The sequence below is a fragment of the Cyprinus carpio genome, chromosome A25 (assembly GCF_018340385.1).
Source record: "Cyprinus carpio isolate SPL01 chromosome A25, ASM1834038v1, whole genome shotgun sequence".
NCBI classification, from domain to species: domain Eukaryota; kingdom Metazoa; phylum Chordata; class Actinopteri; order Cypriniformes; family Cyprinidae; genus Cyprinus; species Cyprinus carpio.
In genome coordinates this window covers 9,923,102-9,950,930 of record NC_056596.1, presented here as the reverse complement: position 1 = coordinate 9,950,930, position 27,829 = coordinate 9,923,102, and the positions used below count along the sequence as shown (strand labels likewise).

Below are 27,829 nucleotides of genomic sequence, written 5' to 3'. Positions count from 1 at the left end.
ACTAACTGCAAATGTTTGTTTAGCTAAAAGTATGTATAACGTATAGCCCAGTTACAATGTGTCAGGAGTGAAGCTTATATGGTTTTTTTTTAAATAAGTCCATGATTAAAGTTACAGGTTCTATGGTAGTTGGTTTGTACGAACATTTCTTGGCAGAGTGTTTACTCAAAACAGTGGATCCTAGTTCTGTATCTTTTAATAAAAATATTTCAATCGAGGATGTCATTAAAGGCTAATTCTGTAACAGATGTTTCATAAAATACGTTGATATGTATGAGTAAATGCAAAACAAATCTTTATATTGACAATAATGAACGATACAGCCATAACAACACAAAAACACAAATGATTGTTCTAAGGGTCTTTCACGCAACAGGCTTATTACTTGTATAAGTATACTTAAAATTGCTAGGATATCTCGACTGTTTCCTCTTGTTTAACGGCAAGATACCTGCACTTGGCATCGCGAAGTCCCACCCGGTTGTGAAGTATAAGCTGAAAAGGTTTTTTTATTTTAATTTTTATAGGGTTTACACTCCCTGAAACAAGAAAACTTAATTTATAAGTTACCAGTGAATTTTGCTCGGTTTCTTTCTGTTTGAAGTGTTTTCCCATCTAATGGGTAATTTAGGTCCTTACGCTTTGGTTTCCTAGATTTTGCGTGTAATGTTAGATATGTTAGAGGGACAATATTTCTTCGTGAATTTGCTTAATAAAATATCGCTTTAATTACTGGGATCGTTCTTCATGCGTTGTAGTTTTTATGTTACACTTATCCGTAGTTTAGAATCAGCATACAATTGGTCGGTTTCTTAATAATTCTCTACCTGTCAACACTCTATCCTTTTCTGCTCATTTTAAGTTTTATTTAAATTGATTTTAAAAAATTTGCTTTCCAATGTGTACTTGCTTGTGAGACGAACACAAAACTTAAGTCCTCAACACTCTTTCCTCACTTTGTAAGTCCTATTCGGACCGTATGCAAAAATCCCACGTACACGCAGCAACTCGGAGAAAAGAATAAGAAGTGATTCAAACTTTTATTTTTGAAACATTACATTGTTGAATTTTCATGCATACATTGAAGTAAATGCATAAAACAACAGGATAAAACATAATAGTGACGATTAGGATATAAATCATTTCATTTCACTTTCTTTGGTGAAGACAGCCTGCATAACACAGTGACATATATGTTCTTTAGCCATAATAAATAGTTGTCGTTTGTGGAGAAATTTACTACCGGCTGGCCCTTTTTAGGTATACAGCAAACCTCTGGCAGTTCTAGTGTTAAAATAAACCGCTATTGAAATTCATTTGATTTTCCCCAGATTTATCCATTAAAAGTGATATATTCCCGTTTTTAAACTGTGACCTGAAACAATTTGACAACGTCCCTTAACAAAAATCATAATAACATGACCAGAGTTACTTCATTAAATCTTTAATCAAGATATCTTCCGAAAAAAAACAAAAACTCTTTGGTGGCATTGGCATAAACTGACAGAAAATATTTAAAACCAATATGTCGAAACAGGGACAATATCTCCCTTACTTGTATGTACAGTACACACACTATGTTCTTTAAAAATTGACTATAATTCACCAACCTGGGTTTTTTTTTTTGTTTTTTTTTTTTAATGGTCCAAAGGTTTGTATCACATTTGTAGTAAAAAGATTGACCTTATTGCAGGTGAAAGTTTGCACAATATCTCCATTTTTACTGTACATACAGTACATGATTTATTCTTAGAAAAACAATTACTGTAATTCACCACAAGGGATTTGTTTCTGTTCTAAAGGATGGAGTCGCAGTCCTAGTGGCCAGACTGACTTTCTACAGGTGTAACTTTTGCCAATATTTCCCTTACTGTACAACGCCGTTACATAATTATTCTAAAAAAAAAACAATTACTGTAAAAGGGTTTTTTCGTGTTGCCAAAGGTTGTCGTATATTTGTACGTACAATATCTGACTTTAACTACAGGTGAATGATTTTGCCAATATCTTCCTTACTTTACATACAGTACATAATTATTCTTAGAAAACAATTACTGTATTTCACAAAAGGGTTTTTTTATGATTCCAAAGGTTGTATGACGTTTATGTTTACAAAAAACTGAACTTTACTACAAGGTGAAAGTTTGGCCAATATCACCCTTACTGTACATACAGTACATAATTATGCCGTAGAGAAACAACAATACTGTTATTCACACACAAGGGTAACTTTTATGTTTCCAAAGGTTGTAATACATTCCTAGTGCGCCAGGACTGAAATTACTACAGGTGACAGTTTGCCAATTTTCACCCTTCCTGGTACATACAGTACATTAATTAATCTTCGAAAAACAATTACTGTAATTGACAAGAAGGGTTTTTTCATGTTCCAAAGGTTGTAGTAAGTTTGTAGTTACAAGACTGGCTTACTACAGGTAAAATTTTGCCAATATCACCCTTACTGTTCATACAGTACATAATTAATCTTAAAAAAACAATTACTGTAATTGACCAAAAGAGTTTATTCATGTTCCAAAGGCTGTAGTAAGTTGTAGTTACAAGAATGACTTACTACAGGCTGAAATTTTGACAAACTATTCCTTGACTGTACGTGCAGTACATAATTGTTATTTAAAAAAATTACTGTAATTGACCAAAAGAGTTTATTCAGTTCCAAAGGTTGTAGTAAGTTTGTAGTTACAAGATGGACTTACTACAGGTGAAATTTTGGCCAACTTATCACCCTTCTGTACATACAGTACATAATTATCCTTAGAAAACAGTTACTGTAATTCACCACAAGGGTTTTTTTATGTTCCAAAAGTTTTGTAGTACCGTCCTAGAAACTGGCCAGACTGACTTAATACAAGTGAAAGTTTGCCACTATCCCGCGTACTGTACATGCAGTACATAATTAATCTTCAAACACAATTGCTGTAATTGACCAAAGGGTTTTTTCATGTTCCAAAGGTTGTATTATGTTTGTAGTTACAAGACTGCACTTGCTACAGTTAAAATTTTTGCCAATACTCTCGTTACTGTAAGTACAGTACATACGTATTCGGTAAAATTACAATTACTGTAAATCACCAAAGGTTTTTTTTTTTCATGTACCAAAGGTTTGTGTAGTATGTTTGTAGTTGCAAGAACTGACTTACTGCATGCGGCAATTTGTCCAGATCTTCCTTACTGTACATACCTTACCATATAATTATTCTTAAAAAACAATTACTCTGTAAATCACCAAAAGGGTTTTTTTATGTTTCCAAGGTGTTAGTACGTTTTGTAGTTGCCCAAGACTGACTTACTGGCAGAGTGAAATTTTGTCAGTATCTCCCTTACTGTACGTACAGTACATAAATTATTCTCAGAAAACAATTCATGTAATTCCACCACATGGGTTTTTTTATGTTCCAAATGTTGTATAACATCCGTAGTTGGCCAGACTGGACTTACTACAGGGGACAATTAGCTAATAGCTTCCTTATGGTACATTACAGTACATAATTATTCTTAGTAACCAATTACTTGTAATTCAACACAATGGGTTTTTTTATTGTTCCAAGGTTTGTAGTTAATTTATAGTGGCCAGACTGAATTACTAACAGCTGCAAGTTTGCTAATCTCACCCTTACTGTACATACAGTACATAATTAATCTTCAAAAACAAATTACTGTAAGTCATCAAAAAGGTTTATTATTTCATGTTCCATCAGGCTGTAGAGACATTTGTAGTTACAACTACGACTTGCGACATGTGAGATTTTGCCAATATCTTCCTTACTGTGCATTCATTACCAATTGTTTCTTAAAAACAATTACTGTAATTGCCCAAAAGGTTTTTTTTTTTACCCCCCAAAAGGTTGTAGTATATTCCTAGTTTACAAGTGTGACTTACTTACAGGTGAAATTTTGCCAATATCTTCCTTACTGTACAAACAGCACATAATTTATTCTTTTTTTTTTTTTTAAATTCTGAAATTCACCAAAAGTTTTTTTTTGTAATATATATATGTTCCAAAGGTTGGCTTGTTACATTCATAGTGATCAGACTGACTTAACTACAGGTGAAGTTTTCAGAATAATACCCTTACTGTTTGTACAGCACACAAATATTTCATTAAAAACTGATTCACCAAAAGTTTTTTTTTCCATGTTCTAAAGGTTGTAGTACGCTCCTAGTGGCTTTGGATTCCTACAGCAGATATTATAGTATATTAATATTTTAATATAATCTTCATATTATTTATTTATTTATTTATTTATTTATTATTTATTTATTTATTTCTGTATGTACTGGTATATATTGTTTATGAGGGACACCAAATGTGTATATGTTCATGGGTACTACAGCATAAAAACATGGTTTCATGAGGAACACTTCACTGTGCTCCCAGTAAAACAAACAGACGCTTAAAAAAAAAAAACCATACAAAAACTTGTGTTTTAGAAATTCAAAAGTTGCCAATAGTTTTCGAAGTGCATTGGGGTCGGTTTAGGTATTGTAGGGTTGGTGTAGGGTGATAGAAAATCAAGTTTATACAGTATAAAAATACTATACACCTTATGGAGGGTCCCCCCCGTAAAACCACAAATGCAAGATATGTGTTGTGTGTGAGTGTGTGTGGTGTGTGTGTGTGTGTGTGTGTGTGGGTGTGTGTTTGTGTGTGTGTGTGTGTGTGGTGACAGTGGCATGCATAATTATTTAGGCAAGTTGATATTCTGAATCATTATTGTTTATTCTTTCTACCAATGCACATTTTACAAATTCCATACCACATTAATGTTATAAAACTTTTTTGACTCATTTTTCTAATAACTATAATTCTGAAAGTTTTTTATTCAACACCTGAATATATGAAGATTTTCACATTCAAGCTTTCGACGGGACGAATATATATATTTACGTTTATAAAATGAATTCACAATACAAAAATAATAGGTAGTTATAAAGATTGATGCTGGTTTGGAATTTGATAAAATGTGCTTGGTAAAATAAAAACTATGATCAGAATATCAACTTGCCTAATAATTATGCACACCCGTACAAACAAATGCAAAACCAAGCACACACACACCACACACACACCCATTCATACACACATCAATACTCCTGTGCTATACAAGCCCCGCCACTAGGAGAAGTACTCAACCTTTAAACATAAAAAAAAAAAAAAAAAAAAAAACTTTCGTGAATTATTTTTTATACAAACAGTTGTGTGCTGTACATACAGTAATGAAGATATATGGCAAAATGCATGTGTAGTAATTCAGATTCTTGGAACTACAACTTACACACCTTTGAACATAAAAAACCTTAGGTGAGTAACAGTAATTGTTTTGGTAAGAAGATTAGTACTGTACGTAAAGTAAGAAAGTTAAATTGGCAAATTTCAAACCTGTATAAATCAGGTCTTGTCAATACAACGTACTACAGCCTTGGAAAAATAGAAAAAACCCTTTTAATTGAGACTACAGTATGTTTTCTGGAGAATAATTATGTACTGTATGTACAGTAAGGGAAGATATTAGCGGAAATCTCACCTGTAGTAAGTCAGTCTTGTAACTACAAATGTACTACAACCTTTGGAACATGAAAAAACCCTTTTGGTGATTTACAGTAATTGTTTTTTAAGAATAATTATGTACTGTATGTACAGTAAGGGAGATATTGGCAAAATTTCACCTTTAGTAATTCAGTCTGGCCACTAGAAATTAACTACAACCTTTGAAACATAAAAAATCCCCTTGAGGTGATTTACAGTAATTGTTTTCTAAAAATAATTGTGAACTATGCGATACAGTAAGGGAGATATTAGCAAACTGTCACGGTAGTAATTCAGTCTGGCCACTAGTAGTGTACTACAACATTTGGAATTTATAAAAAACCCATTTGGTGAATTACAGATAATTGTTTTCTGAGAATAATTATGTACTGTACATACAGTGAGGAAGATATTAGCAAATTGTCCCCTGTAGTAAGTCAGTCTGGCCACTAGTGATGTTCTACAATATTTGGAACATAAAAAAAACCCATAAGGTGTATTACAGTAATTTGTTTTTTTTGAGAATGATTATGTACTGTACATACAGTTAGGGAGATACTGACAAATTTTCACCTGTAGTAAGTCAGTCTTGTACTGCAACTACAAACGTACTACAACCTTTTGAACATGAAAAAAACCCTTTTGGTCAATTTACAGTAATTGAATACTTATGTACTGTACTTACAGTAAGGGTGATACTGGCAAAGTTTTACCTGTAGTAAGTCAGTCTTGTAACTACAAACTTACTACAACCTTTGGAACCAGAAAAAAACTATTTTGTTCAATTACAGTAATTGTTTTCGAAGATTAATTATTTTCTGCATGTACAGTAAGGGTGATATTGGCAAACTTTCACCTGTAGCAATTCAGTCTGGCCACTAGGAATGTACTACAACCTTTGGAACATGAAAAAACCCTTTTGGTGATATACAGTCATTGTTTTTTTTTTTAAATTATTATGTACTGTATATACAGAAAAAATTACACCTAAAAAAATTCACCTCTAGCAACTAAAAACGCACTAAAACACAAACGTACTATAACCTTTGGAACATTAAAAAAACCTTTTGGTCAATTACAGTAATGGTTTATGAAGATTAATTCTGTACTGTATGTACAGCAAGGGTGATATTGGCAAAATCTCACCTGTAGTAAGTCATTCTCGTAACTCCAAATCTACTACAGCCTTTAGAACATGAAAAAACCCTTTTGATCAATTACAGTAATGGTTTTTGAAGATTAATTATATCCTGTATGTACAGCAAGAATAATTGTAATGAATGCACAGTAAGGAAGATATTGGCAAACTCTTACCTGTAGTAAGTCAGTCTTGTAACTACAAACATGCTACAACCTTTGGAACATAAAAAATCCCTTATGCTGAATCACAGCAATTGTTTTCTAATAATAGTATTATGTACTGTATGAACAATGCAAGGTTGATATGTGGCAAAATTTCAGGCTAAGCGTAACTCCAGTCTGTCCACCTAGGAATGTATTACAACATTTGGAACATAAAAAACCCATTTGTTGAATTACAGTAATTGTTTTCTTAGAATAATTATTTACTGCATGTACAGTAAGAGGAGATGTTGATAGAAACTTCACCTGTAGTAAGTCGGTCTTGTGAAAAACTACAAATGTGCTACAACCTTTGGAGCGATGAAAAAAACACTTTTGGTGATATACAGTCATTGTTTTTTATTTAAATAATTATGTACTGTATGTACAGTAAAGGTGATATTGGCAAAATCTCATAGTAAGTCATTCTCGTAACTACAAATCTACTACATCCTTTGGAACATGAAAAAAAACCCTTTTGATCAATTAAATTAAAGTAATTTTTAATAAAAATTAAATACATCATGTACACTTACGGTGAATCACAGCAATAGCAAACCTTCACCTGTAGTAAGTCAGTCTTGTAACTATGAACATGCTACAACCCTTGGAACATAAAAAAACCCTTATGCTGAATCACAGCAATTGTTTTCTAATAATAATTATGTACTGTATGAACAGTAAGGTTGATATTGGCAAAATTTCAGCTGTAGTAACTCAGTCTGTCCACTAGGAATGTATTACAACATTTGGAACATAAAAAACCCATTTGTTGAATTACAGTAATTGTTTTCTTAGAATAATTATTTACTGTATATACAGTAAGGGAGATGTTGGTAAAACTTCACCTGTAGTAAGTCGGTCTTGTAACTACAAATGTGCTACAACCTTTGGAACGTGAAAAAAAAAAACACTTTATATAAAATAAATTCATTTTTATTTAAATAAAAAAATAAAGTACATAACATACAGCAAGGGTGATATTGGCAAAATCTCACCTGTAGTAAGTGAGTCTCGTAATTACAAATGTACTACAGTCTTTGGAACATGAAAAAAAAAAAACCTTTTGGTTTACAAGCAGTAATGTTTTTTTGCAGATTAATTGTTGTACTGTAAGGTCAGTACGGGTTATATTGACAAACTTTCCACCCATGTAGAAATTCATTACTGGCCTGATATTGATGTACTACAACCTTTGGAACATAAAAAATCCCTTATGCTGAATCACAGCAATTGTTTTCTAATAATAATTATGTACTGTATGAACAGTAAGGTTGATATTGGCAAAATTCAGCTGTAGTAACTCAGTCTGTCCACTAGGAAATGTTATTACAACATTTGGAACATAAAAAACCCCATTTGTTGAATTCACAGTAATTGTTTTTCTTAGAATAATTATTTACTGCATGTACAGTAAGGGAGATGTTGGTAAAACTTCACCTGTAGTAAGTCGGTCTTGTAACTACAAATGTGCTACAACCTTTGGAACGTGAAAAAACACTTTTGGTGATATACAGTCATTGTTTTTTATTTAAATAATTATGTACTGTATGTACAGCAAGGGTGATATTGGCAAAATCTCACCTGTAGTAAGTCATTCTCGTAACTACAAATCTACTACACATCCTTTGGAACATGAAAAAAAACCCTTTGATCAATTAACAGTAATGGTTTTTTGAAGATTAATTATATCCTGTAAAATGTACAGTAAGGTATATTGGCACCTTCACCTGTATAAGTCAGTCTTTGTAACTATGACATGCTACAACCCTTGGAACATAAAAAACCCTTATGCTGAATCACAGCAATGTTTTCTAATAATAATTTATGTACTGTATGAACAGTAAGGTTGATATTGGCAAATGTCAGCTGTAGTAACTCAGTCTTGTCCCACTAGGAATGTATGACAACATTTGGAACATAAAAAAACCCATTTGTTGAATTACAGTAATTGTTTTCTTAGAATAATTATTTACTGCATGTACAGTAAGGGAGATGTTGGTAAAACTTCACCTGTAGTAAGTCGGTCTTGTAACTACAAATTGCTAACAACCTTTTGGAACGTGAAAAAAACACTTTTGTGATGTACTACAGTCATTGTTTTTTTATTTAAATAATTATGTACAGTATGTACAGCAAGGGTGATATTGGCAAAATCTCACCTGTAGTAAGTGAGTCTCGTAATTACAAATGTACTACAGTCTTTGGAACATGAAAAAAAAAAAACCTTTTGGTAAATTACAGTAATGGTTTTTGAAGATTAATTGTGTACTGTATGTACAGTACGGGTGATATTGACAAACTGTCACCTGTAGAAATTCAGTCTGGCCACGAGGAATGTACTACAACCTTTGGAACATGAAAAAACCTTTTTGGTGATTTACAGTAATTGTTTTTAAAGAATAATTATGTACTGTATGTACAGTAAGGGTGATATTGGCAAACTTTCACCTGTAGTAATTCAGTCTTTTAACTACAAACATACTACAGCCTTTGGAACATGAAAAAACCCTTTTGGTGATTTACAGTAATTGTTTTTTAAGAATAATTATGTACTGTATGTACAGTAAGGGTGATATTGACAAACTGTCACCTGTAGAAATTCAGTCTGGCCACTAGGAATGCACTACAACCTTTGGAACATAAAAAAACCTTTTGGTGAATTACAGTAATTGTTTTTAAAGAATAATTATGTACTGCATGTACAGTAAAGGATATAATGGCAAAATTTTACCTGAAGTAAGTCAGTCTTGTAACTATAAATGTACTACAACCTTTGGAACATAAATAAACCCTTTTGGTGAAATACAGTAATTGTTTTCTAAGAATAATTATGCACTGTATGTATATAAGGAAGATATTGGCAAAATCTCACCTGTAGTAAGTCAGTCTTTTAACTACAAATGTACTACAACATTTGGAACATGAAAAAAAAAAACTTTTGGCGATTTACAGGAATTGTTTTTTAAGTATAATTATGTACAGTGTGTACAGTAAGGGAAATACTGGCAAAAGTTCACCTGTAGTAAGTCAGTCTGGCCACTAGGAACGTACTACAACCTTTGGAACATAAAAAATCCCTTGTGGTATATTACATTAATTGTTTTCTAAGAATAAATATGTACTGTATATACAGTAAGGGAGATTGGCCAACATTTCACCTGTATTAATTCAGTCTTTTTAAACTACAACTGTGAATACAACCTTTGGAACATTAAAAAAACCTTGAATTACAGTATTTTTTTTTAAAGAAAATAGTTGTGTACTGTACATACAGTAAGGGAGATATTGTCTGTAGCGACATATTGGTTAAATGTTTTCTGTCACTTTGCCCACAAGGCATTTACTATGGCGTTGTAAACATAATTTGTATTAATTATTGGACGTTTTGTACTGAGAGGTAAATTTCCAGACGGTACCTAAAGCAGCCTAGGCGAATATCCAGCGAATATCAAACCTAAAAATAACTACTGCGCTACTGCGGCAACACTACATAGCCGTAAAGTGCCCGTTCTGATAAACTCTACGGTTATTGCCTACTTGTCCTAGATCTGCGAACCATGTTGGATACAATACATGTTGTAACGTTTGATTAATCAAAACGTTATCTACACGGACGGACAGAATCAGCATCAACAATCCAATTTGTCTGATCCTGACGCACTCTGCAATTTTTCCAGAAACTGAAATTGCACAAGACCTGGACCATCGTGGATTAAAACAGTCAGTCCAGATTCGAGGAAACGGCTATTTTCAATTGATTAAGAGTTTACATCTTGGAACGATTTCTGAAAAGAATGTCTGACGCTACGCAAAAGCTGACGAAGCATGCGGATGAGCAACCGGAGTGCGACTGCACCGCGGGAAAATTGTGTCCTGTGAAAGATGTCATATACTCTACGTTTAAACATCGGTACAGAGACCAAATGATTGATCTGATGCGCACGGTCATCGATCATGCATGCAATCCGAATCATGATTGTACGGGGGATCCCAAGCGCACACGCGGGCATTACAGAACGCAACCTGATACCTCGGTCACGTACCACACACACACAGACGAGTCCGCAGATGAGTCCGGATATGAGAATGTGTATAAGATCTACAAACACATTCTTCAGGGATCTCATTCATCACTTGGTCACTGAAAAAAAAAACACACATTTCACCTCGCAGAGCTCAAAGGATGACGGATGGATTTCACCACACCGTTGTCCGCATATGGACATAATTAATAGGGCAAAGTGCACATCTGGACATAATTAATATGTCAAAAGTCAAGCTCATCAATCAAAGTTGACACAGTATATGGTAGAGACTACTTTTTATATTACATTTTTGTGTATTTTTTTTTAATTTCTTAGATAATTAACAGTTTTTTTCACTTAATTATGCAATAAAAAGTAAAGCACTTTTGATTTCCATGTGAAATGTGCTAAATAAATTAACTTGAATTAACCTAATGTACATTTCAAATGTTTTTTTTTTTTTTTAAATCCAGAACAATATTTGTCAATATTAATTAACCAGATTAATTAAAATTTGTTAGAAGTAATAACATACCAACCATTTTAAGAACTATGATGTTTTCTATTTCATCAATTTATAAGCATAAGAGAATATAAAATATTCCTTGCCTGGGCATTTTCTGGAAAAACAAAAAGGGTTGGAATGAAGGTTAATTCTGGAGAATAGATGATATCCTTCTTTCTGGATGCCTCTTTCAAATTTCAGAGCGTACGCTTCATCCAAACACAGTGTCTGTAGGTAGTGATGCTGAAGAGAAAACAGAAGAGGATCCTTTCTATCAAACTGCAGTTATAGTGTACCACACCCACTGTAAAATGAAAATGAAAGTAAACTAATTTAAAAGCAAGGTTCTGTTACCTTTATCTTGCAGGACTGATAAACATTCTCATACTCACATTTCACTTGGCAACGATAGCAAATATCGTTTTGTTTTTTTAATGTCACCATTGTATTTGTTACTTGTTACATTTTCTACACAACACACAATAAAGTTGTTTTTTCCTATGTAGGACTGATTTTGATTGGCTGTCAATGTTTTCATTATTTAATGGTTATTATTCTTGGTGTGAATGGCTCTTAAAGCGATAGTTAACCCCAAGTTGAAAATATTGTATCATCACACCTCATGACAGCCAATGACATCTGTTAAACAGTTTAGTCAATAAGAACACTAACAGTGGAAAATTATGTAACAAGAACATCATACTGTTTACTATACAGGTCCTTCTCAAAAAATTAGCATATCATGAAAAGGTTCTCTAAACGAGCTATTAACCTAATCATCTGAATCAACTAATTAACTCTAAACACCTGCAAAAGATTCCTGAGGCTTTTAAAAACTCCCAGCCTGGTTCATTACTCAAAAACCGCAATCATGGGTTAAGACTGCCCGACCTGACTGCTGTCCAGAAGGCCATCATTGACACCCTCAAGCGAGAGGGTAAGACACAGAAAGAAATTTCTGAACGAATAAGCTGTTCCCAGAGTGCTGTATCAAGGTACCTCAGTGGGAAGTCTGTGGGAAGGAAAAAGTGTGGCAAAAAACGCTGCACAACGAGAAGAGGTGACCGGACCCTGAGGAAGATTGTGGAGAAGGACCGATTCCAGACCTTGGGGTGGACCTGCGGAAGCATTGGCACTGAGTCTGGAGTAGAAACATCCAGAGCCACCGTGCACAGGGCATGTGCAGGAAATGGGCTACCAGAGAAGCAGCATTGGACTGTTGCTCAGTGGTCCAAAGTACTTTTTTTTCGGATGAAAGCAAATTTTGCATGTCATTCGGAAATCAAGGTGCCAGAGTATGGAGGAAGACTGGGGAGAAGGAAATGCCAAAATGCCTGAAGTCCAGTGTCAAGTACCAACAGTCAGTGATGGTCTGGGGTGCCATGGTCAGCTGCTGGTGGTGTTGGTCCATTGTGTTTTATCAATTGGGCAGGTTCAATGCAGCTAGTTATCAGGAGATTTTGGAGCACTTCATGCTTCCATCTGCTGAAAAGCTTTATGCAGATGAAGATTTCGTTTTTCAGCACGACCTGGCACCTGCTCACAGTGCCAAAACCACTGGTAAATTGTTACTGACCATGGTATTACTGTGCTCAATTGGCCTGCCAACTCTCCTGACCTGAACCCCCATAGAGAATCTGTGGGATATTGTGAAGAGAAAGTTGAGAGACGCAAGACCCAACACTCTGGATGAGCTTAAGGCCGCTATCGAAGCATCCTGGGCCTCCATAACACCTCAGCAAGTGCCACAGGCTGATTGCCTCCATGCCACGCCCGCATTGAAGCAGTCATTTCTGCAAAAGGATTCCCGACCAAGTATTGAGTGCATAACTGAACCTAATTATTTGAAGGTTGACTTTTTTTGTACAAAAAACATTTTTCTTTTATTGGTCGGATGAAATATGCAAATTTTTTTGAGATAGGAATTTTGGGTTTTCATGAGCTGTATGCCAAAATCATCAGTATTAAAAACAATAAAAGACCTGAAATATTTCAGTTGGTGTGCAATGAATCTAAAATATATGAAAGTTTAATTTTTATCATTACATTATGGAAAATAATGAAATTTTTCACAATATGCTAATTTTTTGAGAAGGACCTGTATACTGTAAAACATCAGTGCAGGTGCTAACCAAAGAAATCATTTTTATTAGGGCCCGAGCACCGATGGTGCAAGGACCCTCTTGGAATTGCTCCGTTTATTATTATTCTTCTTCCGCTTCTTCTTCTTCTTCTTCTTCTCCAAAATGAATCGCATTTTTGAGGGCTTAAACATGCTCCAAAACTCACGAAACTTTGCACACACATCAGAACTGGCGAAAATTTACATCTGATATAGGTTTCAGAAGTGGGTGAGGCAAAATGGCTCAATAGCGCCACCTGTTAAATTTCAACGGAGTGCGCCTCGAGCTACGTTTCACGTACATGCATGAAAATTGGTACACACATGTAACACACCATTACCTAAAAAAAGTCTCTTGGTACAAAATCCAAAACCCAACAGGAAGTAAGTTATTTTTAATTTCCTGTAGGATTTTTGTGCAGTTTTTGCCATTTCCATGCCTCGTACTTTGACGAAATCCTCCTACAGTTTAAATCGGATTGTCTTCAAATTTGGTGAGGGTCATCATAAGACCTTTGTGATGTTAAATTGCGAAGATTTTGAGTTTTCGTCAAGGGTTGTGTCCCTGGCTGCCTGACAAATTTTGATGTTTCACTGTGAAACAGAAAGTTGCTGTAACTCAGACAAGCAATGTCCGATCTGCCCCAAACTTCACACGTGTGATAGGTGTTCTGTCCTGAACAAACACCCATGACCAAATTCAGTTATAGTCATAGCGCCACCTGCTGGCAACAGGAAGTGACATGGTTAACACTGTTATGGACTCCTAGGACCCATATAAAAAGTGTCAACAATTGTTAAAAAGGCTGGCAACATGCTAGAAACATACTAAAACATGCTAGCAACACTTAGCTAAGTGCTAAAGCAATGCTACTAATGCAGTGAAAAAAGGAAGTTGCTGTAACTCAGGCCAGCAATGTCCGATCTGCCCCAAACTTCAAACGTTTGACAAGAGTCCTGTCCTGAACACATCAACATGCCCGTATTCGGTTATAGTCATAGCGCCACCTGCTGGTAACAGGAAGTGACATGGTTAACACTGTTATGGTCTCCTGGCAACATATTAAAAAGTGTCAGGAAGTGCTAAATACACTGGCAACATGTTAAAAACATACTAAAACATGCTAGTAGCACTTAACTAAGTGCAAAAGCATGCTACTAAGGCAGTGAAAAAGGAAGTTGCTGTAACTCAGGCTAGCAATGTCCGATCTGCCCCAAACTTTACACGTTTCACAAGAGTCCTGTCCTGAACACATCAACATGCCCGTATTCGGTTATAGTCTTAGCGCCACCTGCTGGCAACAGGAAGTGTCAAGCTAACACTGGTATGGACACCTAGCAACATATTAAAAAGTGTCAGCAAGTGCTAAATACACTGGCAACATGCTAGAAAGCATGCTATTAATGCAGTGAAGCAGAACATTACTGTAACTCGTGCATACAATGTCCAAACTGCCTCAAGCTTCACAAGTTTGATTAGAGTCCTGGCCTGAAGATATCTACATGCTCATATTTGGTTATATTTATAGTGCCACCTGCTGACAACAGGAAGTGACATGTTTAAATACTTTTATGCACTATTAGCAACAACGTAAAATATGCCATTGTGTGCTAATCATGCTAGAAATATTCTCAAACATGCTAGTAACACTTACTATGTGCTAAAGGATGCTATTAATACTATGAAACAGGAAGTTGTTGTAACTCTTGCATACAATGCCCAATCTGCCCCAAACTTCACACGTTTTATAAGAGTCCTGGCCTGAACACATCTAAAGGCCAATATTCAATTATAATTATAGTACCACCTGCTGGCAACAGGAAATGACTTTTTTTAAACTAACTTAGACATGAAATGTCTGATCTGCCCTAAACCTTCACATGTTTGATAAAATTCCTAGTCTCAACAGATCTTAAGGCCATATTTCAGTTATAATCATTACCGCCACCTGCTGGTTGACAGGAAATTACTTGTTTTTAAACTAACTTAAAACGTTCAATATCCGGTCCGCCCAAAGTTCATGTTTGTTTGATATGGGTCCTGGCCTGAACTCATCTTTAGGCCAATATTTATTTATAGTCTTAGTGCCACCTGCTGGCAACAGGAAATTACTTCTTAAACATCAACTTAAACATGCAGTGTCTGATCTGCCCGAAACTTTGCATGTTTGGTAAGAGTCCTGGCCTGAAGACATTTACATGCCGATAATCAGGTTATAATCATAGCGCCACCCTGTTGGCAGCAGGAAATGTGGCACAAATATTTAACTTTTTATAAGCATATGGCCCAACGTTCGCTGTTCTCCTATGGGCACCGGGTGGTTGGTGAGCCCGGGTGCGAGGGCCCTTTCATCGATGCTTGCAGCTTTTAATTTTTTTATTATTATTTTAAATTCTATTTCTTTCTTCTGTAGAATATAAATGAAAATATTTGAAAAAAATAAATAAATTTGTTTAAAAATAAATGTGATCTAATGTGTCCAGTGATTTTTTGGACTCCATATTTCTTCCAAAATATCATCTCTTTTTCTGTAGAAGAAAGAAATGCAAACTGCTAAAATGCTGATACTTTCTGCCAAAGAAGTGTGCCTGTGAATTTCTAGGAATTTTGTTAGAAGTAAAAATTATTATTATATCTCCCTCCACTGCTTTTCTATGGAAATGTATTGATTTAGTGTTGATATGTACTTATGTTTAGTTCCAACATACAACAGTCAGACAAGCATAGCAGAATTTAATCACAGTCCATTAAAAAGCTTAATTTTCTTAAGTTTTCAGGCCTGTGTTATGTCTTCCAGAGGAATGTGAATTAAAGGTTTGTTTGAGCCAGTGTCCTCTCAAGATGACCTACCCATTTTAGGGTTAAAGATGGGTTAGTCCTGCTTCACAAAATATGTTATCCATGATGGCAACATGTGCTGTTTTTCTCTGACTCACAAAACATGCTACCTTAAAAAAGCATACAGCACGACTGCCTTAAATAATAAAAGTAAATATACTTATTTGGCTCCAGTAAAGTGGACTAGTATCATCTAAAGTATCATATTTTCTGTAGTTACCAACTAATATTAAAACAATATAAAATATTATAACATGAAATATAAGGAAAATTATGACTCTTGTGTCAGTTGCTAGCACACACTTGATTTTCCCAAATACTTTTTAGTGCATATACAACTGTATTTGTGGAAAACATTGACATTTGTATGGAGACAAAGGGCTTCAGTTCAGTAAGGTCCAAGTTTATCAAAAACATAAAAAACATAAAAAATGATATAATTCATAACAATATCATTAATTAAAAAATCTAAAACTTAAGTTCATATATGTAAAGAAAAAACGAAGAGAATTATGAGAATTATAGCTTTGTTTTATTAAAATGTATAATGTGTAGACATTGTAACAAGCTGAAATATTTTTTATTATTCAAAAACACTTTTAGTATTTCCAAGCTAACTATCAATGATGCTTTGTCATTTACAAAAGACACTTACTTCACACTCATCTTTAAGGGTTTTTCAAATAATTACTCATGATTAAACTGAACCTTAACCTTGAACCTAAAAAAAATCAATATGATTCCTATAAAGCCCCTCAAACTACACTTTTGTTCTTTGATTTTGATATTTCTTTTGCTGCTAACTTTAAAATGCTTTTAGTGATTAAGCATAAGACAAAAATATAGGCAAATTGTGTCTCAGAGGTATATACTGATGCATTCTTGTGCCAGACACAGTCTCTCCATGCATTGGTGTAAGTCTGCACTCTTCCGTCCAGCCTCTGTGTCCTCCACAAGCAGCTTCACAACATCAGCTCCATCCCGCAGGTCCATAGAATGAGCCCACAGCATCACGGCAGCTTCCTTCAGTATGAACAGAAAAAATCACCATGGGAATGAAGTCAGCCAGATGTTGATACACTATCTGATAGATCGAGAAAACATATGGGAGGATTTCAGTGCATTCAATACCAAAAATACAAGCAATTAACATTGAAATCTAGAATGGATTTAAACCTTGTAGTAGATGATCAGTTTATCAGGCATCAAGCTCCTGGTGTCAAAAACAGCACAGCGGTGGGGTGAGGTCACGTTCTTTCCTGTATATAAACTAATGGATTCATACTCCTGTCGCTATTCCACAAACTTGAAGTCTACAGTTTTCTAGGAAAAAATGGGATCCTGCGTGTACACAAGTTTTTCCATGTTAATGTACTCATGGATCCTCTTCTCCACCTTGCTTTCTTGCTTTGATTGAATGTCGTCAATATTGTTCTAAGGGTAGATACACCAGGAATGTGATAAAATGATATTTTTAAAGACTTTTATTGTCTAGGCCTATTTAATGTAATCAACAAGTGTCATTTTAACCCTCCTGAATTATGTGTTTCAGATTAGGTTAGTTTGGGAAACACAGCTCACACATGACTCTGAACTCCTTCTGCACAATATCCAAGAAGAAAGCCATTATTATTAATCATGTCAAACAAAATACACATACCAATGAAATGCAAGTTGAAGTCCAAAGTATCCAAAGCAGGTTGATTTAGGTCTCCAACATGTTTCTTCACCATTGATCCATACACACAGTAGTTACTGAAAGTCACCAGTTCTCTCCCACGATGGGCCTCGTCATATTTTTCTGTCATTTGTTTTATGGACTCTCTGACTAAAATCAAATAATCTTACGATAGTCATCTCAAATTACAAGGTTACAGGTGAACGGTGATAGCTTTGAATGCAAAAATAAATCAGTTTGTTCCTCGAATTTTACTATTTGTATTTTCATTGTATCACCCCATTTGTTGTTCCAAAAAAATGTGTCTGTATTAGTGACAGATTTTACAGTGACTCTTTCTGCAGCGAGTTTTTATCAGTGAATCAACTTAGCTGAATAATAATCATAATAGAATGAATGTCATATTTTGCTGAATGGTCCCTTCTGTGGTGTATTGTACATTTTGTCCAATCACCAAGATTTTTATATATCTGTATGACGTACATGATGCTTTGGAGTTACTCAGATGACATTCCCATTGCTTGAACACTGGTTGAAGGTGTGAATAGAGGTTCCCATTGTCTGATTCTCCTGTTCTGCACAGCTCACTTAGCTGGTCACTGAACTCCAAGATTTTCTACACATTCAGAGAAATAGATGTTCTAGTTGGTATATTTCAATCAGCTAGTAGTTTTAGATACTGGTCAACTAGTAATGAAGTTGCCTTTACTATACCTTCTTGAGATAAGGCCCCATGCCCTCAGGTTCTAAAGGAGGACCCTCAGCGTAATTCTTGAGCTCAGCTCTCACTGCAGACAAGTGGATATGAATTTGATCTCTTAGAGATGTTTTCATTGATGTCACTCTGGGCTCTACATCGGACAATGGTGTAACCCCTTCTTGAGAGGAACCACTTTACCCTGCAGAACTTGTAAGATGTCGGCCTCTGCTCCTTTATCTGCCAGGTCTGGCTTTGTCAGTATTGCTGAAGCAATAAAAAGTTTTTGAATAGACACTGCACACTCTAATGTGAAAATGAATCTGTAGTTTATATGAAAAATTATACCTAAAGTCCTTGAGTCACTAGGGTTGACACCCTGAGCCATTCTAAGTACTTCCAGGGTTGCAATGTCGACATTGCAGGGAACAACAACCAAATTAATGGTTTCTTTTTGGAAATGAATTTCAATATCAAAAGTGAAAGTGATGTAACATACAGCCAAGTATGGTGACCCATACTCAGAATTTGTGCTCTGCATTTAACCAATCCAAAGTGCGCACACATGCAGCAGTGAACACACACACACACCGTGAACACACACCCGGAGCAGTGGGCAGCCATTTTATTCTGCGGCGCCCTGGGAGCAGTTGGGGGTTCGGTGCCTTGCTCAAGGGCACCTCAGTCGTGGTATTACCGGCCCGAGACTCTCGCGCACATCATTGTAGGAGATTATGGCCGTCCAGCCACTCCCATTTTTAAGTTTCCTGAGTTTAAGCTCCAGTGGACAGCGGGTGACAATACCAGAATGGACCATATTAGAATAAATATAGATAGATAGATAGATAGATAGATAGATAGATAGATAGATAGATAGATAATGTATTGTAGATGTATATCATAGCGTTCCCAAGAGGCAGAGCGACTCCTGATAGCACCTTTAAAAGAGCTTTGAGCTCTGGTCTCCCATCACTGCGATGGATGGCAGTGCAAGTTCCTTCTCCATGCGATCTGTCTCATAAGGTCGAACCAGTGCATCCCACTGCTGTAGAAATATTCCACTGTTCTCTGTACTTCGAAAACACACATTTGACAGTTAGACTGCATTAATATCAAATGAGAATGATTTGTAGATGTTTTTAAACCTGATTTGGCCATTTAAATGCAGAATTTCCTTACCCATTTTCATCTGAAGAATCAAAATCTAATATTTCTGGTGAACTGTCCATGACTGAAATGAAATAAATCTCACTGACTGATCCTAAAATTATTAAATATAAAAGGCTTACTTTTAGCTGCAAATGTGTTTAGATTAGAATTTAAGATTTACTTAAAATATGTCTGAATCAATTAAAGATTAAGTCCTCAGTTGACAAAACTCCGGGCAAATGAGTGTCAAATGCATACTATGAATCTTATATAGGTTTTATATTGCTTGTTTTTGTTTGTTTGGGGTTTTTTTGGGGGGGGTGGGGGGTGTTTCAGACAACAATACTCAACCATAAGCAGAAGTTAGCTTTACGAATAGGAAATAGTCAGCACTTGAACTTACCTTAAAAAAAAAAAAAAAAAAAACCTTGGGAAGAACAGAATGCAAATATACTGTGATTTTGGAAGAATTATATGGGAACTAGCTGATTTGTATGACCACTACATACAGTTTGTTTGTTTTTTCTATAACACCATACCAAACTGGGAAAATAATTGTCCTCTTAAAGTCCTTTTTTTTAACAGTTCAACAGAACCAGATTCCACCATGAGTTTTTATATAATGTATAATTTTATATAAAAATACTGTAGATCTACAACCTCAACATACTATTTCAAGTTTTTTTCCCACTCGATGACTGCCTGTGACTTTAAATTAAGCGCCACTTGTTTTAAACACTGTTGTCAGCAAAAAACGTGCACAATCCAAAAATTTTGCAAATATAATATAAATCCACCCTACAAAGCACAGCTAAAACAGACCCCACACCCAAACAAAAAATCTCCAATTATGTCAGCGCTCACCAACTTGAACCCGTTGCGAAATCTGCATGAAGTTAATCTTTTACAATCACGTGGCGTCCTACTGAATGACCCTTTTTTGCTCACAGAACACCAGTATCAAAATCAGTCACTTCATGAGCCTCTCACATTTACAGTTATCTCATTTCATAGTTCCTATGTATTATTTTATTATTTGAAATCATTAAATATATTATGTTAATATAATATTAAGTATGTTAATGTAATATCATGTTAAGCAGACTACACTACAGAGCAGTGTTAAGGAAAATTGAGTATTCAATTTGTCACAATTTGTTTGCAGTTTTAATACAAAAGCAATTGTCTATGAAGAAAAGAACATTTTCTACTAACTCTTGGTCATCCATAAACAAGAAACAAGTGTGAGTCTTTTAAGGCACTAAATAAATAAGAAAGACAAAAGACTTAATAACTTTAATCTCAAGGCATCCAAGAACCTGAAAATAAGGGGAATAAACTTAACATGAATTATCCATTATGTATTGTACTGAACTACAATGAACTCTAAAACTATACAACTATGAACACAGCTGTGAACACCTTTCCTCTCCTCAAAAATGTCCTGTTAGGGGCAACTTAATTTTGAAATGCTTTAATTTTAGTACCTTATTATTTTTCAAATGCCCTCAGAAAAAGCAACAATGACAGTTTTTAGTGATTTCAAAATCTCTCAATCAGTTTTTCAAACAAAAATATTAATCTTTTTCTGTCCTCGGCAAATGGGGAGTCTGGTTCAGTGTGTCCTGTGCTGTTTGTATCAAGAGCCATGGCGGTAAAAGTCTCTCTGTCTCTTTCAAGGGCTGCTCTGTCCCCCTCCAGTCTCGCTCTGTCCTGTTCCAGCGAGGCTCTTTCCCGGTCAATCGCAGCTCGGTCCTTTACCAACTGCGCTCTGTCTCTCTCCAACGCCGTTTTCTCCCTCTCTGCGATGGCCTTCTCGTGCTCCAGCAGCACTCGCTCTCGGTCCAGGTCTGCGTGCTCCTTCTCCAGCAGCTGTCGCTCTCGTCTGAGTTTAGCTCTTTCGAATTGTAGCTCGTCTTGAGTCTCTGGAGGGCTTTTTTTAATGGATCTCCCCTTTCACGCTTTCTGCTGTATCTGATGAGGGTCCTTCATCAGCTACCGTCGCTTGAGTATTGACTTCGATTACAGAATGTGTCAGTAATTCTAGAATATCACTCCCCATTTCTACTTGATACATCTTTTTGCTGGGCTGGGCTGCACATTCAGACTCATCGGCCAGGTTGGTCAATAAGGTCGGTTTAGGAGGGTCAGCATCAGTGGGATCGCCATCTACAGCCTTCTCCATGAGTCTGAACCACCGCCAGGATTCTGGTTTAACCGTTTCAACGTCCTTTGCAAGAGCTTTTAAAACCTAGGGGGAAAAGTTAGAGAAACTACATCAGGAGAATTGCATGCATACATATTTAATTTACAACTACATTTTTAGAATTTCTGAAGAACAAAATGTATTAGTGCTGTGCAGCTATATGAGTAAATAATTTTAACTGAAAAAAAAGACCGCCTCCATTTGATGTGTTCATCTTACCTTGTATTTGCATTTTAAATTCTCCCACTTTCGTTTTGCTCTTTGAGAAGTAATATTTCCATCCAGGTTGGATTTTGTCTCTTGTATGAACAGCCTAAAAAAAGAAAACACACTTTGTCACTTTATGTTTAAAAGCTGCTTATAGAAAATAAATTCCCTTGATTTTCAAACTGGTGACCCCTAGGGGGCTACATAAAGTTTGGTTGACAACCATCTCAGTGAAAATTTTAGTTTTTATTTATTTATTAATTCATTTGTTTATTTATTTTACAAAGCTCTCATAATGTGTTTCCTTAAGATATTAATTAAATGCTTAAAATGTATATATTATATTAATTATTAAATGTATCATTTTATTACTGAATTAATATTTTAAAACATTCATTCAGTAATCATGAATTTGAAATCTGTTTATTTCTAATGAGTTCCTTCTTGCCATTGCAACCTTTATCTTGCTTGTTGGATGCTGTATTACAATATTCTGATTTGTAACTATATTTACTGTTAAAAAAATCAATTTAATTAAATATAATATAAATACAAACAGTTAAATATAACTAAATAGTAACTAAATAAATTCCAAATAATATTTAAAAAGATAAATTATATATAAAAAAATATTTTTTATATAAATGTATTTATAATGCATAATAATTGTAAATAAAATAACTAGAAATCAACATTTTATTGTTCATTTTACATAGTATAAATGGATTATACCTCACCTGTCATTATTAGAAAGGGGTCAGCATAAATGGGGGTCCCTGGTATTAACAGTTTGAAACCCCTTCATTAAGAAATGTTCTTTATTGTTAAACAATAGCAACAACAAGCAATCACGCATTTATAATGGGATATAAACGACATGTACTGCAGATGTAAAATTAATCACATATGATGACATATAAATCACAATGAGTACATACTCCCAGCCATTTCTGCATGTGTTCCTCCAGCCTGAGAATAAATAGCCATGGCCCATGCGCCACCTGATCAGTGCCTCAGTGTCCTTGTGAGACCCTGAAACAGAACAGCGGTGCAGACAGACAGACAGTCCGGCGTGAGTTCACTGTAGGTTTGGTGCTGCTGTAACATGTGATTTTATATAAGCAAAACAAACCACAGCATAAACACTGACAGCTGTCAGTCTGGAATTATAGTAATAAATCCTTATTTATTAATCGAAAGCAGCTGCACATATCAAGTGCATTAACCCGGTTTTAAATCCACCGTGAATTATATAGAAACTCATAAAAGAGAGTTACAGAAATGTTTTGCATGCGTGCACTCAGTGCAGCTTTACACAATGACACTCACACTGTTGAGATGGTTGCACCATTTCTGAAAGGGACAGAGGCGGCCAAACTCCTCTTATGAGATATACAGTAATACCATGAATATTATTGTTTTCTTTCACTTCTTCAACAACCGCTTGCGTCTCTATTGCGGACAGTACTTCTTCACAGCTTTTCCCGTTTTTAACAGACAGACGAATGCTATTAGATTATTGCCCTCTAGCTGTCAGGAGAAAAAAACAACTCTCAGTTACACTATAGAAAAAAATTATAACAATAAAATAAGCATCTTCCTCTTAATTCCTTCTCATCTTTAGTTATAGATTATATGTCTACAAGTTTTATAAGAAATGGAGTCATCAAAATATGTTGAATCCTGTAATCAACAGCAAGGTTAATTACTGTCAACTAAAACAATTAAAAACATTTTGAAATAAAGCTGAAACACAAACATTGGATTCAAAACTTAAACTAAATGAAAATAAAATTTAATGGAAATAAATTAAAACCTAACTAGTATTTTTTCTTTCTTGCTTTCTTTTAATCAAAAACTAATAAAAATCGCACAAAAGCACATAACAAAGCGAAACTGTGAGACCAGGACTAGTTGTTACACTTTCTCTGGTGTATATTTTTTTTCAGTGTAGGTTTATTGTGAAAGCCACAAACCTAAAACTTGAATAGACACAAAGCATAAATTCTGGACTGCAAAAAGAAGCAAGATTAATAACAAGAAAAAGATACCGTTTGTTGAAAACACATGACCTTTTGTGACTCTATATGGGGTCAGTTGTCTCTATATTAGAACAGTTTTTTATACTTTTTAGCTTTATTTTAACAGTTTCTGAATGACAACAAGGTGGACCATGAATCTTGTTTTGACATTCATTGTGTGGCACAAATGGTATACTTTACTTCCAGACACGGTTATTTTACATTATTTCAGAGATAAAGCACCACACTCCATGTTTCTTTCAACATTTACAAATCAGTAAACCAATCTCAAAAATATTTTAGCGTATGTACTCTGTCAATGTATGTGGGATCCATTCTGGACTGTGTACGTAATGTATCTTCAGTCAACACCCCAAGGATTGCTCAGATAATCGCAGTAACTCATCGCAGTTTTTCCCTGAGGCTTGCCCCCATCTCAGATCCGTTTCAAATTTTTTCAATCACCTTTTCAAGTAAGAATATTAATCTTTCTCGGTTTTTTTCGTGTGTGCAGTCCAGCCCATTGCATCCTGAACTGCTTTTCACATGATTCGTGATATGCGGCGACTTTCTGTCTCTTTCAAGGACCGCTCTGTCCCTCGCCAAAGCTTCTCTATCTTTCTGCAGTCGGGCTCTGTCCTGTTCCAAAGACGCCTTGTCTCTGTTAACCGCAGCTTTGTCCTTCTCTACCTGGGCTCTGTCCCGCTGAAGAGCGGCTCTTTCCCGATTGGCAAGGGCCCTTTCCCGCTCTAGAAGGGCTTTTTCTCTGTCCAGGCCTCCGAGCTCCTTTTCTAGAAGCTGTCTTTCTCTTTGAAGTTTGGATCTCATGATATCCAGCGAGTGAGTTTGTGTCGTCTGCTTGCCTTTTTGTCTTCCCCGCTTAACCAGATCCAGTTTGGAGGCTGGCGGCACGTTCACCGAAGTTCCTTCCTCTTCCAGGAATTCCAGTATTTCCCGTCCGACTTTAATCTGGCGTAGCTTCTTACTCGGATGAGGTGCACTATCATTGTCAGCTTCTGATGTGATCACTTGCTGGCTGACGGTTTCATCAAACTCTTCACCCAGAGCCTCGTCCATGAGATTGAACCATTTCCAGCAGGTGGGGTTCTTCTCCACACCGGCGGGAGGATATTTTGCATCTTGTAATGAAGTGTGAAATGCATTAAACGGTTGAATATGTTCTGTGAAAGCTGGCATCTGCAAAACACAATTAGCAGTGAGACCAACCTTATATCTTGCCTTCAGGTTTTCCCACTTTTTGGCCATCTGCTCAGTTGTCATCTTCTCCTCAAGCCCCATTTCTCTGAGTATTGCACTGAAAAAATAAACATAATAATGACTTCCTGAACACAATCTGAACACAGGTTGTTAGAGAGCGAGGCAAATTTTAAGATTGCACATCTCACCTCCAGGCTGTTTTAGAGGAATTTTTCCTCCCGTCGAAAAGCGCTGAGTTGCTCGAGCGCAGCTGTATCAGCTTTGTGATATCCTCAGTAGACACTAGTGCACATAAAACAGCCTGTTAGTTGGCTTAATGCTCACATTACTGCTTAGTTTCGCGCAAAAACGAACGACTTACTTTTATAGATGAGTTTAGAGCTGGTCGACGCCGAATCCATATTTTATATCACTTCGTAAAACAGATTTCTAGGGCCCTTAATAGTGCACGTTGAAAGTGTGCTTCTGTTAACATTCCCTCCCAGGGAAAATGGCGCCGTACGAGCACAGCCTGGATAGGCTGCCTACTAAGTGCCCTTATTTTGAAGGAGTGAATTTGCGTCTTTAAAATGCATATAAATATTTATTGAAATGCAAATTTGGTTTGACTTAAACAGAATTAGTACGTGTGAATAGAACATTAAACTCAAACGCATTCACGAGATCTTTTTTTTGGCTACTGACTAGGCTAAAAGAACAAAACAAAGAAAGGTAATTAGCATTAAATGTGTGCGTGGCTTACTAGACCTGAGGATGTTAGTACAGTAATCATTTTAGCTCTTTTATGTGTATTTAAAAGACTTTTAAAGTCTCAGATTGTCGTTATTATGTTAGAATTACTGTCCAGATCTAGATTAAAGAATTATAGTAATTACAATCAACTGTAATTAATTGGTCGATCCAGAACAGCGCTGAGAAAAATAACAGGCACCGCGAGACAACACGATCATGTGGCGGCTGTTACTTTTCTCATCGCTTTTCAGAATTGAACAATCAGAGTCGTTTGTGATTAGTAGATGAGGATTTTTTTAATCGTTTAAAAGCAAGATCGCAGCAAAGTTTTCCACGCCATGTGTAAACAAATTAATAGATTTTAACAGTTATTTTTTTAATGTACGAATGTATCTAATAAAAACGTCCTGAAATTTGAATACACTCGTGGTTCTCTAAACAGAAATGCGCCGCCTGGAGGAAGACAACTTTCGTGTCATTGAAAACATAACAAATCTACATTTTCTCCACCCATCGGTAACGGTGAGAAATGAGAAGTCTCAGTATAAGCCGATAAACAGTGTAGCTCTACTAGAAGTATAGGTTGTAGATAAAAGTATAGAAATATGCCCAAAGAAGAAATAATGTATAATTCTACATTAAGGTAATGCTAATAGTCACGTTGTGAGTTTTATTAATATACATATCTCCACATACTTGTCACAACTCAGAGGCAGTTCTTGACTACTTGATTTACTTATATTCATAAAATAAATACAATATTCTTAGATAAAATAAACAGCTGCTTTTATCCTACCCAGATCTTCATGCAGTGTGTTTGAAATCTCAACTAATGCACTTGACCTTTACAAGCCTCTGCTAAGCTATTAATAATAGAGGGGGGCTCCTTCTCTAATGAAGAAACAGTCAACAAGTCCAGTCAGGATGGAGTGTCAGCGATCAATTCATCAACTAACTGGGTGAGAGAGAGATGTGGCCCAGTTAATGTTCAGGTCTGCCAAGAAGTTTTTGCATAAATCTGTCAGATGCATTTAAAAAGCTGAAAGTGGAAGTATGGCAGTCCATCTGTGCCAAGAAAGCGTTGATTGCTTTATACAATATTTTATTTTATTATTATTAAGTTCCTGTTCTCAGTGAACATTCTGCAAAGCATTTTAGTAATCCACATAAAAAATCCACATAAAACATATATATATATTTTTTTTTTGTTGTAATTTTAACAGTAAATGACTGTAAAATGCAAAGGTAAAAACCTGTTAATTTATAATTTGGTAAAATGGCAAACACCAGTTAATAATAAATGTTAATGTAATAGATCTAACAGGGCATGACTTTATTATTTTATATATTAATATATACAAACTAATAATATATCGGTTAATGAAATATACAGTTTAAGTTTAGAGATTAAGTTCAGTTCTGTAAAACCAAAAATGCTACAATTTCTTTATTTCAAAGGTTTTTTGTTTGTTTTTGCAGTGCAGGTAAACTTTTAAAAAAAATTATCTTTCTGTTTTATAAACTTCAATCAATCTATAGT

General features: G+C 35.4%; 1 protein-coding gene and 1 pseudogene across 1 annotated transcript; both read right to left on the bottom strand.

The window, feature by feature from the left end:
• Nucleotides 1–21,186: 21,186 nt before the first annotated feature.
• LOC109060837 lies at nucleotides 21,187–23,997 on the bottom strand (annotated as a pseudogene).
• A 499-nt stretch (nucleotides 23,998–24,496) lies between these two features.
• Nucleotides 24,497–26,353, bottom strand: LOC109060838. The gene is made up of 4 exons (XM_042715398.1): nucleotides 25,919–26,353; nucleotides 25,746–25,839; nucleotides 25,566–25,654; nucleotides 24,497–25,478 (listed from the first exon to the last, which is right to left on the bottom strand). Exons 1-4 carry the CDS (start codon nucleotides 25,956–25,958, stop codon nucleotides 24,787–24,789), a joined length of 915 nt encoding a protein of 304 aa, XP_042571332.1. The 5' UTR covers nucleotides 25,959–26,353; the 3' UTR covers nucleotides 24,497–24,786.
• Nucleotides 26,354–27,829: the final 1,476 nt, after the last annotated feature.